A 12,354-nucleotide genomic window follows, 5' to 3' on the forward strand; every position below is an offset into this window, starting at 1 on the left:
GCTCTGCACTCACGGGTGCCAAGAACAAGCTTAGGTCACCCAAGGAAAAAGTGCAATAATCTTGCATTTGTTCCTGCTGATTAAAGTCAAGCAGCTTCTGGAAACTGTGAGGCACCCCTCATGTCACTATGTTGAATTAATATCTGAGCAGTATTAATGATGGAAAAACCCAATTATGTCCAACACGTCCGAAGTTTTGCAATTGGATTTGTCAGCAATCAAACTGTGTACTCAGAGAGCCCAGTTTGGCAGTAAACAAAACTTCTGAGTGGAGAAGAAATATTCTGCGCACATAAACACTGGCGCCTAAATTCCTGATAAATATTTGATAATGAAGATGTGGGAGGAGGAGCTGGTGCCTTCAGGCATCAGATATCTTCCAACAAGTCAGATTATAAAATCTTTCTCAGGGGATTTAGAAAAAGAGAGAGAGAGAGAGAGAGAGAGAGAGATGTGGCTTAGCATGCCACAGCCCATATCTTTTCAAACTTTAAAGACAAAAGATGGTATTTGGCATGTCCATGAAGGTGAGAGGCACTGTTTTAATTAATAGTATAGTATTTAGAATCAAAAGTCCATGTTTGAGTTTCAGCTCGACCACTTCCAAGCTGTACAACCTTGATCTCGTCTCAACTTCCAATTCCTATCCCTAAAACAGAGATATAAGAATTATCATCTCTTATGCTTTGGTCAGGGTCAGAGGAGATCATGGATATGGAAATGCTTTGCTAACTGGAAACAGCAAGACTCTGTCATCTATCATTCCTATGAATAACAGCAGAATCTCTGGTGACTGAAGAGCAAAATAATGTGTTGAGTGTTACCAGCTGAAACCATGCTAGGGGAATTAAGCTCTCATGAAATCTGTATTAATCTAAGTCTGTAGAAAGCCATGACAAAGTATCACAAATGGCTTAAGCCACACAAATGTATTGACTCACAGTGCTGGAGGCTGAAAGTCCGAAGTCAAGATGTCGGCAGGGTCAGTTCCCTATGATCCCTGTGAGGGCTGTGAGGGCGGGATCTGTTCCAGGTCTCTCTTCTTGGCTTTGTAGATGGCCATATTCTCCCTGTGTTTCTTCCCCCACTCTTCCCTCTATGAATATCTCTGTGTCAAATTTCCCCTTTTTATAAGGACACCAGTCATACTGGAGTAGGACACACCCTGATGATCTCACTTTACTTTGATTACCTCTGTGCAGAACCTGTGATGGTTAGTTTTATGGGCCAATTTGATTGAGCTAAGGGATGCCCCAATAGTTGGTAAAACATTTCTGGGTCTGTCTGTGAGGGTGTTTCTGGAAGAGATTAGCATTTGAATCAGTTGAGTAGAAAAGATTACCCTCACCAATGCATCATCCAATACACTGAGGTCCTGAGAAGGAAGAGCAAATTTGCTCTTTTAGCTTGAGCTGCGACAACCATCTTTTTCTGCCCTCATATATCTACATTCCTGGTTCTCATACCTTTAGACTTAGACTGGGACTTACACCATCAGCCTCTCATTGTTTGGACTCAAACTAAATTACAACACCAGTTTGCATGATTCTCCAGCTTGTGGACAACAGATCATTGGACTTCTCAGCCTCCACAATCATATGAGCCAATTCCTATAATAACTCTATATTAGCTGACAGAGTGTTAAAGATAGAGTTTATCAATAGAAGATGTGTGTGTGTGTGTGTGTGTGTGTGTGTGTGTGTGTGTGTGTGTGACTTATTGTGTCCAGACTAATACAAACCTTACCTCCAATAAGGTCACATTCTGAGGTATTCGGGGTTAGAACTTCAACTGGTTGGGGGTAGGGGGAGACAAGGGAAAGACACAATTCAACCTGTGACAACATCTTCTATTTATTTTGTTAAAAAGTCATCAAATTCACTCACAGTGTTTCCCAACCAATGCCTGCTTCCAGATGAAAACATTTCACTTTAAAATGGAGACCTACCTGCTTGCTGAGTGTCTAGGATGATAAATTATTTACTTCAGAGTAAGGATCTAAGGCCATGGCCACATACCTTCTCTAGACACCGAAACATTAGGCAGTGTCCTTCTTTTTAGAAAATTATCTTTATCTTATAACATACATGTCACCATTTTTCCTTATATTTGGCTTGGGAATAAAATTTTGTCATACTGATAGTCACAGAGATACTGAAGTTTGTAGATTTCAAACTCAATTCTTTTTTTTTTTTTAATTTTTTTTTTTAACGTTTATTTATTTTTGAGACAGAGAGAGACAGAGCATGAACGGGGAAGGGGAAGAGAGAGAGGGAGACACAGAATCGGAAGCAGGCTCCAGGCTCTGAGCCATCAGCCCAGAGCCCGACGCGGGGCTCGAACTCACGGACCGCGAGATCGTGACCTGAGCTGAAGTCGGACGCTTAACCGACTGTGCCACCCAGGCGCCCCTCAAACTCAATTCTTTAAAAAAAAAAAACATTTATTGGCTACGTCTCACTTCTGCATCAAGCTTACCTATTGTTGACACGTTTCCAAATCAGATGCCTTCATTAAATTTCAAAAAAAAGCTAATAAGTATATCCACACATATAAATAAAATATCTTATAAATACATCTATATAACATAGAATAGGAATTAAGTTTTTAAAAGTGAAATTAGACTTTTTTTAACTCATCCTTTCTTAGCAACTCAGTATCCTGTTTTTGTCATAAACTGTCTTACCATTTTAGAAACTATAAATGTCCCCTACAGAATAGATACATGGGTGCATGGACATGTGTCTCTGGGGGTAATCATAACATTTTTTTATACTATCAAAAAAGTGGAAACAGCCTGATGTCCACCAAGAGGAGTTTGTTAAACAAATAATGAGGCAACGGAATGGGACACAATACACCCATTGAAGATCATGTTTTTGAAAAATATATAAATGGCATCGGGTAATATTCTTGGTATGTTGTTAAAGGAAAAACAGTTACAGAAGGATTTGCATGATTCTGATTTTATTCTTTTTTAAGTTATTTATTTATTTGTTTGTTTGTTTAGAGTACAAGTAGGAGAGGGCCACAGAGAGAGGGAGAGAGAGAATCCCAAGCAGGCTCCACACTGATAGCACAGAGCCTGTTGTGGGGCTCAAACTCATGGACTATGAGATCATGACCTGAACCAAAACCAAGAGTCGGACACTTAACTGACTGAGCTACCCAGGCGCCCATGATTCTGATTTTAAATCTACATGTGCATAAACCTAGAGAAAGATATTCACCCCTGTGTTAATATGCTTATCTCCAGGTACTAAGATGTGGACAATATTTTGTTTCTTCTTGGTATTTTCCTTATTTAACTTTTTTCTACAAAATGCATGCATCACTTACAAAATGAAAATATGACTTTTTTTTAATAAATAGAAATTCCCTTCTGAAAGGTTCTTGCCTTAGACATAGCACCATTCATACCATAGAGTTACTGCATTTTTCACAGTTCTTAGTACTGGGCTTCTAGGGGATAATAGAAGAAGATCATATAGGTATAAAAAATAATTACATACTCAACACTAAAATGCAGCCTATGACGTTAAAGGAAGGCTTGACAAAAATTCAGCATTTAATTTAGGTTAGGCCTTAATGAAAAAGTATATTCTCAATGAAGTAATAGGTTAGACAGAGGAGGGGTGGTCCTGACATTAGAAAGGTCATAAGTAAACAAACAGGCAGCAAAAACGCTGAATCTCCTCTGAAAGTAACAAATAGTTCAGTATGAGTAGTTCCTAGGGTTTCTAACAGGATGCCAGGGGACCAGGCAGGAATATTAAGTCAAGGGCATGAATTGTCAGGAAGTTTATTGTTCAAACTAAGGCCCTTCAGCAGTGAAAGTGAGGACTCTAAGTAGCTACCAGGAGACAGTAGGCACCAGGACTATGCAGGGAAACCAGGACCCATGGCTGCCCTACAAAGGCTTGGATCACACCAGCCAGGCTGAGATATTGGAATTTCATACACAGAATCCTGGAATCTTTGTGTTGGAAGGAAATGTCAGTGCCCATCCAGCCAGGCCACCTCTATTCCTGCCTCTCCAACTTGGCCAAGAATAGTTACAAAGTGTTTGTTTTTGTTCAAATATCTGTGACAAAATGCTTATTGCCTTGGAACAGCTCTGTTAGAAAATTCCTCCTCGTGGGCGCCTGGATGGCTCAGTCGATTAAGCGTTCGACTCTTGATTTTGGTTCAGGTCATGATCTCACAGTTCGTGGGTTTGAGCCCCACGTGGGGCTTTATGCTGACAGTGTGGAGCCTGCTTGGGATTCTCTCTCTCTTTCTGCCCCTGCCTCTCTCTCTTTCTCTCTCTCTCTCAAAATAAACAGAAAGAAAGAAAGAAAGGAAGGAAGGAAGGAAGGAAGGAAGGAAGGAAGGAAGGAAGGAAGGAAGGAAGGAAGGAAGGAAGGAAGAAAGAAAGAAAGAAAGAAAGAAAGAAAGAAAGAAAGAAAGAAAGAAAGAAAGAAAGAAAGAAAGAAAGAAAGAAAGAAAGAAAGAAAATTCCTCCTTGTATTGAGCTGAAATTTATTTCCCTGACTCTCCCACCCATTTGGCCCAGCTCTGCCATCTCAGAGAGAGAAACACAATGCTAATCTCTCTTCCACATGAGAGTAAAAGATGTAAAGACAGACATCCTAGCCTTCTAGATCCTCTCCTTTGCAGCTGAAATGTCCTGTAGCCGCCCTCCCTACAGCATTCCCACAGTAGGTCACTACTTGCTTCCTATGTCCTAGTTCGCTCTTGAGTTGTTCCACGCTTGTCCTTTTCCTGCTCCCATTGGGGATGGGGCCACCATCTTCTCTTGTTTATATTACCACAACACCTCCCTCGTCAACCATCTCTCCAAGCCACTGTCCATTCAGCAGCCAGAATGATCTTTCCAAAACACAAAACTGATTGGGACCCTGCCCTGTTCACAGTCTTCGATGATTCCCTATTCTCCTGAGGCTCAATTACAGTTCTAGTTCTAGCTCCTACCACCACTCTATCTCATCTCTCTCATCCCCTCAGCTCTCTGCACCCCCTCTTTCAGTTCCTTGAACAGGCTTCTTGCCTTCAGCCTACTGAAGGGTACCGTTACCTTTGCCTGGAACTCCTCCCTCCTGCACTCTTGAGAACCCTTACTCAGCCTTCGGGTCTCAGTTTAAACATCACTTCCTCTAAAAGTCTACCCTGGTCCCATTAAGCTTGGATTAAATATCTCTTCCTAGGTGGTTCCCCAGGGATCTAAGCTTCCCCTACGAAAGCAAGTATGACATTGAATTGAAATCATCTCCTTATTCTTCTGGCACCTTTGCCAGACTGTGAACTCCATGAAAGCAAGTCTACCATTTTCAGCACCATTAATCATCAGCATCTGGCACAATGATTGGTACATAATAAATGCTTTAAAAAATGCTAATGGGGGTGCCTGGTGGCTCAGTCGGTTAAGTGTCCAACTTTGGCTCAGGTCATGATCTCATGGTTTGTGAGTTTGAGCTCCACATCAGGCTCTGTGCTGTCAGCACAGAGCCTGCTTCCAATCCTCTGTCCCCCTCTCTCTCTGCCCCTTCCCCACTCTCTCTCTCTCCTTCTCAAAAAATAAACTTACAAAAATTAATAAATGCTAATGAATTAATATGTATCCATCAGAACTAGATACAATTGTTCTGATACAGTCTGCACAATACAGAGAATGACTGTCACCTTCCATGTTCTATTTTCTATATCTTTTTACATAAAACCTAACATTATTTTAGAAGAAACAGATCACTATTGGTTTTATTGTCAGTTTAAACTCCTAAATCTTAACTATATGAAACCACAACTTCTATCCCGAACTTCCCCTCTCTGTCACTTCCTGCCCCTCCACTCTGTCCCTCCTCTCTCTTCCCCTCTCTCTATCCCGCTTCCTCTCTTATCTCTCACTCTCCCATCCCTTTCTCGCTCTGTCTCACACAGATATACCCAGTAATTTTGCAATTGACTTTTATGATCCACGCAAAATACATTCTGTATCTATTTCTGCATACTTCCCTACAATCTAAAAAGGCAAAATAGACCACAACTGATTGATAGCTTCTGGACCCCTAATCCTTATGCCCTTTTCTAAGCAAATGTGATCAATGTGTTATGCATTCATGGACATCAACGACATTGAATAAAAGCGGGGTAAGGACACAGCCCAGAGCATACCACCAAAGACATCCACCTGCCAATCCAATCTCCTTTAACAAATGCGTTCAACCGGGTATTAATTTAACCCACGTGCATCCTTCTAATCCAGAAGAATTTTGCAAGATCGGGGCCCTTCCTAAAATCAAGCTTTTTAATTGATTGATGACAATTCTGTACAACCATATTCAAGGTGCTTTATTTTAGTTAAAACCCCCAATACCTATTATCCCTTTTTAATAAATAATACAACTCTGATTCAGAGAGAAAGTCACACACCTAGTGAGTGCCAGAGCAGGGATGTGAGCCCAGGTCCTGTGACTCCAGATTCAATACCACACATTACACTGGGATCCTCTCAAAAGAGAAAATACACTTAATTGGACATGTGCTGGCTCCTGCTAATCACCACCTACCCTCCCAAATGTCTGTTGAATGAATTAATCCTTTGACTAGAGATTTTTTTTTTTTTTTTTTTTTTTTTTTTTTTTTTTATTTTTTAAATTTTTTTTTTCCAACGTTTTTTATTTACTTTTGGGACAGAGAGAGACAGAGCATGAACGGGGGAGGGGCAGAGAGAGAGGGAGACACAGAATCGGAAACAGGCTCCAGGCTCCGAGCCATCAGCCCAGAGCCTGACGCGGGGCTCGAACTCACGGACCGCGAGATCGTGACCTGGCTGAAGTCGGAGGCTTAACCGACTGCGCCACCCAGGCGCCCCTGACTAGAGATTTTTAACCTGAGGTTCATGTCAACTCAAAGGAATCCAAGAGTGGACTTGTATGAACTTCCTGAAAGTTTACAGAAAGTGCCTTGTGCTGCATATTGTCCATTTTTGCTGAGAAGGGTAATGTCCACCCAGATCTCAAAAGGACCATGGCTCCAAGTGAGAACAGCTTGCAGTTTCGAAAACTCTCTGTAGAACCCAATTGTCACTCACCTCTGTCTAGAGTTTCAGACACATATCTTTCTCTCCTTGGAAAACCAAAGCTGCATTTTCTCATCTCTCGTCTGCCAGAGCCTCTACCATGCCCAAGCCGCCCTTAGAGATCTCACCTGCTGGTGCCTTCCCAGGCCTTGCAGACCTTCTCTGGTATCCTAAGACACCAGCTTGTGTCTCAGGTACCACCTTATCAAAAGGCTCAGAAGCCCACCTATCTTGGCCTTCAGTACCCTCTTCCCATGCCAGGTTCCAAGTGAAAAGGATTCCTTTGCCTTCACAAAGCCAAAGCAAAATTGGAAAAGACTTTTCATGCAGCTTTTCCCAGTCTTGGATAAGGTTAGGATAGATGCAGGTAGCAGTCTGAGACACTCATTAGTTGAGATGTGGACTGGAGAGTGAGTTGGTAGAAATGGAGACTTGGGGGATTATCTCAAATACCTAGAAAGTAAACCCTTCCTTTGTTAAAACCATGAAGACTATGACTTTTCCTGATAATCATTGTTGACCTTCGCTCTTTGTTCTTGATCATACTGCATTGTATCTCTATCATCCTAGTCAATGCCTGAACATAACAGTCACTGGCAAGAACTGCGCAAGAATTCACGCAAATTTGTTGAGCATCCCAGCTGGGCTGATGCTAAGACAAAAAGAGCTGATCCCTGCAATTGAGGAGTTTACAGGCTAGTAGGAGGCAGACAAATAGATATTTGCAAGAAAGAAGGGTGAATGCTCTGAAAGAAGGAATAAAGAAAGTTCTGGAAAAATATGGGAGGGATACCTAACCCATTCTGGAGGATGGAGAGCAGATGGTCTGGGTGGTTTCTAAAAGAAAGTAGCTCTCAGCTGATTCTTCAGGAGAAAATAGAAGTTAGACATTGACCTAACAGAAGGACAAGGAGGAAAGTCATGTTTTATAAATAATTTAATGTGCCTACATTTTCAAAAAAACGTGCATAAAATGTGGAGAGGAAGTGAAGGATAAGAAGTGGACAGTAAAAGGCAAGTTGTGGAGAACGTGTGTATGCCAACGCTACTCTCAAAAGGAAAAAAAAAAAAGAGGAATCTACAGACAACTTTTCAGAACAGATCTGTACGATGATATTTGCGTTTTAGAAAGCTCATTGGACATAGTATGGTGACAAGATAGAGGGCACGAGATGGGTAGTGCTGGCCTCAGATGAGACTAATGGGAAGTTGTGACCAGAATCCATTTGGGGGTGGTACTGATTTCAACCAAAACCGTGGCAGGTAAGACGGAGGGGGGTTGTGCATGTGAATTATATTGAGCAGGTAGAGTGGAGACTGATCAGGTGTGCTGAATGAAAGAGAGGAAGTCACCTAGGACGATTCTGTTGTGTCTGGCCCGGACGCTGGGGAGGCCATTTGAGTAGTGGCCAGTGGAAGATGAGGGGCAGGCCTGGGAGGAGGGGGGAGAAGACAAATTCAGTTTTGGGCATGCTGATTTCAATGTGCTCCTAGGGACATCAAAATGGAGATGTTCTGTATGAAAGGCTGGTATTTAGAAGAAAGATCAGGGTGGGCCCCAGATTTGTACGTAATGGTTGCAGCCATGGGAATAGATGAGATCTCCCAGGGGAAGAGAATCTTCAACAGTCGGATCCGCCAATGCCCATGCAGAGAGGACCTCTGAAAGGCACTACAAAGTCAGAGGAGACCAGGAAAGTGTGGTATCACAGAACCCAGGAGAGAGTAATGACATGGAGCGGGGGTGGGGGAGGGGACGAGCAACAGTTCAAAATGACACAGAGAGGCCGGCGGAGAGCTGAACTTGCTCTAGGGTTCAGAGAGGTCTCCGGCGGCCCTGACCGAGCTTGGCGTTCAGAAGCGAGGGTGGACGTTCAGAAGCGAGGGTGGACGCCAGCTGAAGAGCAGGGAAGCAGTTACTGGGCGGTGACGGCGTGGAGACGCCCAGTGTCACCCACCCTTTGGAGAAGTGCAGTGGGAAGGTGGACGACAAAATGGAGATGGCAGCTGCAGGGGAGGGAGGGCAGCGGCTCAGTTAACATCTCAGGAACTGCAGCGTGGAGAGCTGCGGTGCTGTGTGCAGCTGGGCGTGCGTGCGGTAAACGACATAAACAAATACCCCCGCCGGCTTCCCACTCCGTCCTGCTGAGCGCTAGAAAGCCTTTTGTTTTCATTCCCTTTATCAGTGAGAAATGGCTCTGGGCTTAACCTGTTAAACTGAAACCAGAGTGTGGCAGCGCAGCGGCCGAAACCCTTTGACCCGCCGCTAGCGCCCGAGCTCGGGCTGTGCCCACCGCCCCTTCCGATCCTCCCCACCTGCTCTGTTTGCCCTGGGAGGTTTCCAAGTCCAGATCAAAAGCACCCCTACTCCGCCGAGACCCCAGGCTCCCTCCACTCTTATCCAAAATTAGCCAGATCCATTTGCAAGACTTGTTCAAATAGTTAAGTACAAAGGGCCGAGAGACCGGCCGCCCGGCTGTGTGCACGCCAATCAAATCTTTCCTTTGTGGCGCCCGGGAGGGGGACCCCGCCTTGTGGAAGGGGCTCCCTCCATCTGCGAGATGATTCTGTTTCCTTTGGACGCAAGTGTGGGCTCCCAGAGAACATTACCGAAACAGATGGCTTTAAAACTCCCCATCCCTCCTGCAAAAAGCCGTTGTCCGACAGGTAATAAACAAAACGCGGAGCCTCTCGCGGCCGCGGGAGGGAAGAACTCACACTCACAGCACCCCGAGACTGGCTGTGCCCCCGGGGAGCTCCCGCTTGGCACGGGTTCGAGCTCTGGTGAACGGAGACTCGTCCACCACCCCTCTCCGCCAGTTCCACCGGCTCGTTTTCCAGAAACGAGAGGCGCAGTGTTCGCAAACCCAAACATTCCCTGGCAACGGAAACTCGGAACGAGTTAAGCTCTGCATCCGGCGCGCCTGCAAATGCTCCAGCTGAGTGCACGGGAACGCAGCCCAACAGGGACCGTTTTCCGGCAAATCTGGAGGCCCCTTGCAAGGTTTCCCGGCTGACAGAACGGCAGCTTGGACTCGGGAGCCCCAGCAATGGAGGACGGGAAGAGAGAGGCGCCTACCGTACCCGATCGGCGCGGCGGGTCATGCTGCGGGCGTCTGGGCGCCTGGTCGGGCCCCGGGCGCTGCGGACGCGGCCTCTGCTGCGGCCGGGCGGACCTGTGAGCTCTGCCCCGGGACGGCTGCCCCGGGCTGCTCTTGTTTGCACTGGGCCGTTTGCTTTTGGGATTTCTCCAATGCAGATGTAGTCAGGGGGCCGCTGTCCCGGGGGACAATGATTCCATTGGAAGCTGGCCTTTGACAAGACTCACACATGACCTTTGACTAAAATGGCTTTGGGGAAGGAAAGTGTCCGGAGGCCGAAGACGGGGCATCCAGGGCAGGCGTCCACATTCCCACCCCCAACTGTGCCAAGTTAATTTTTCATCCCGTAATCTTTCAAGGAGAGTCTCCGCGAGGTTTGATTTGCGTTTCTCCTTCATTCCGTGGGATTTTCTCCCCTGCTTTCAAAAGGATTTTGCTGCACAAGTTCCCTGCGGTGCCGCTGATGAGTTCCCTGAATTAGCGTTTCCAGGTTAACCGTGGGCAGCGGTATACTGTATAAGTTCCTGTAACATTCTCCGAAATAATACCACCATTTTTTTTTTTTTTTTTTTTTTTACTCTCCTTCGAGCATGCTACAATTTACAAAAGCGCTTTTCACAATCATGCTATCATTTGGCCTCCAAACAATGCCGGGGAGGCTCGCCTATTACTGACGTTTTAGACAAAAAGAAACAGAAGCTCTAGAAAAATTGGGTATTTGCCCAATCACTCAACCAGAAAGTGGAATCTGGGTCCTCTAAATTGGCATCCTCTCCACTTCCACAAGGCACCTTGCTGGGTGACCTCCTTGCTGGGTGACCCACTGCTCAAAGTCAAGTATAACACAAAGACACTATACAAAAACGCTAACACATTATTATAACATGTAATGCAAAGTAGTAATGGCTATAACTATTTTAATTTTTGAATTATGAAAGCATTGGAAATTGTTTTAATAAAGTAGCTGTTTTGGTTATTGATGTCCACAGATGTCTCAAATTCATTGACTACTTTTTTTTTTTTTTCAATTGTCTAAATTTTTCCTTCAGCAGCTGTTAAAAAGATGCTGTGGGAAACAGCCTGGCCACTCCCAGGTGTGGGTACAAACCAGGGGTTCCTTGGGCTGCTGCCAGAGTCTACCACCAATGATGATCAGAGTCTGTTCCCCTCTGTTTTCTGGGTCCTTCCAGATGATGAACAAGGAGTCAGCATCCCAGAATTTTATTGTGCTGAGAAGGGCTTGAGGAAGGTCTACAGAAATGCCCTGGAGCCCCCTGGCAACATGTCGGGTGGTATCATTCTCATTTTTTTTTCAGCTTATAGAAGGAGAAAGGGGGTGATACTCACACTCATTTTGGAAGGACTGTAAGGAGTCAGCCAGGAGGAGAAGAGGGAGGAGGACATCACAGAGCAAGACAACACCACCGACAAAGGCTGTCCATTGCCACGAGCAAACTGAAAATAGTTCCTGCAGGCAGGAGCCCCAGGTGTGGGAGGCGGATTCTAGAGAGGAGGGTGTGGGTTTGGACTCTGACCAGCCTCCTGTGCCACTCTAGGGAATCTGGACATCACCCTGCAGGGCCAAATGGGTTCATACAATTGGCCTGGGTTATCAGCTCACACGAAAAGGATGCAGGAGTCATATGTTGTTCTACGACAAGAAAAAAATAGATAGATAGATCGAAAGATAGATCGATATATATATATATATTCGATATATATATATCATATATATATATATATATATGATATATATATATCCACCTAGCTTGGTAGTTATGGGCCTTAACTTCATACACGAGGTTTCTTCTTCCTTGCTACAAAAATGTGAGCAATCTATTTAACCTCACTGTGCCTCAGTTTTCTCACCAGTAAAATGAGGATTGTGGTATCTGCTATGCAGATAAAATGCAGTTATGTAGGTAACACTCTTGACCTTTCTTTGGATATATGGTGGCATTTGAAAACAGGCAGCTCTTGTCATGTCTCACAGGACTTTTGAGTGCGCAGTGCCTGCCACGGAGACCCGAGGAGAAAACAAGGAGCTCTCTCTCTCTCTCTCTCTCTCTCTCTCTCTCTCTCTCTCTCTCTCCCAGTAAGAGAGCTGGAAGGGAAGGAGCCCCTTGTTTTCTCTCCACCGCACTTTTGGCCTTTGACTCATGAGGGTTTGTCCTT

General features: G+C 44.8%; 1 protein-coding gene across 6 annotated transcripts in view; it reads right to left on the minus strand.

The window, feature by feature from the left end:
- Nucleotides 1-11,648, minus strand: part of ENPP2 (ectonucleotide pyrophosphatase/phosphodiesterase 2) — a 112,211-nt gene extending 100,563 nt beyond the window's left edge. For 3 of the 6 annotated variants that reach the window (XM_058698915.1, XM_058698914.1, XM_058698911.1), the window contains exon 1: nucleotides 11,527-11,648. In XM_058698915.1, the coding sequence (XP_058554898.1) occupies nucleotides 11,527-11,583 (57 nt within the window). In that variant the 5' untranslated portion in view covers nucleotides 11,584-11,648. Of the gene's footprint in view, nucleotides 1-10,162; nucleotides 10,604-11,526 lie in introns of those variants that run through there. The other 3 variants (XM_058698919.1, XM_058698917.1, XM_058698913.1) reach the window with 2 other exon arrangements.
- Between the last annotated feature and the right edge of the window lie 706 nt (nucleotides 11,649-12,354).

The sequence above is a fragment of the Neofelis nebulosa genome, chromosome 14 (assembly GCF_028018385.1).
Source record: "Neofelis nebulosa isolate mNeoNeb1 chromosome 14, mNeoNeb1.pri, whole genome shotgun sequence".
Taxonomy (NCBI): Eukaryota; Metazoa; Chordata; class Mammalia; order Carnivora; family Felidae; genus Neofelis; species Neofelis nebulosa.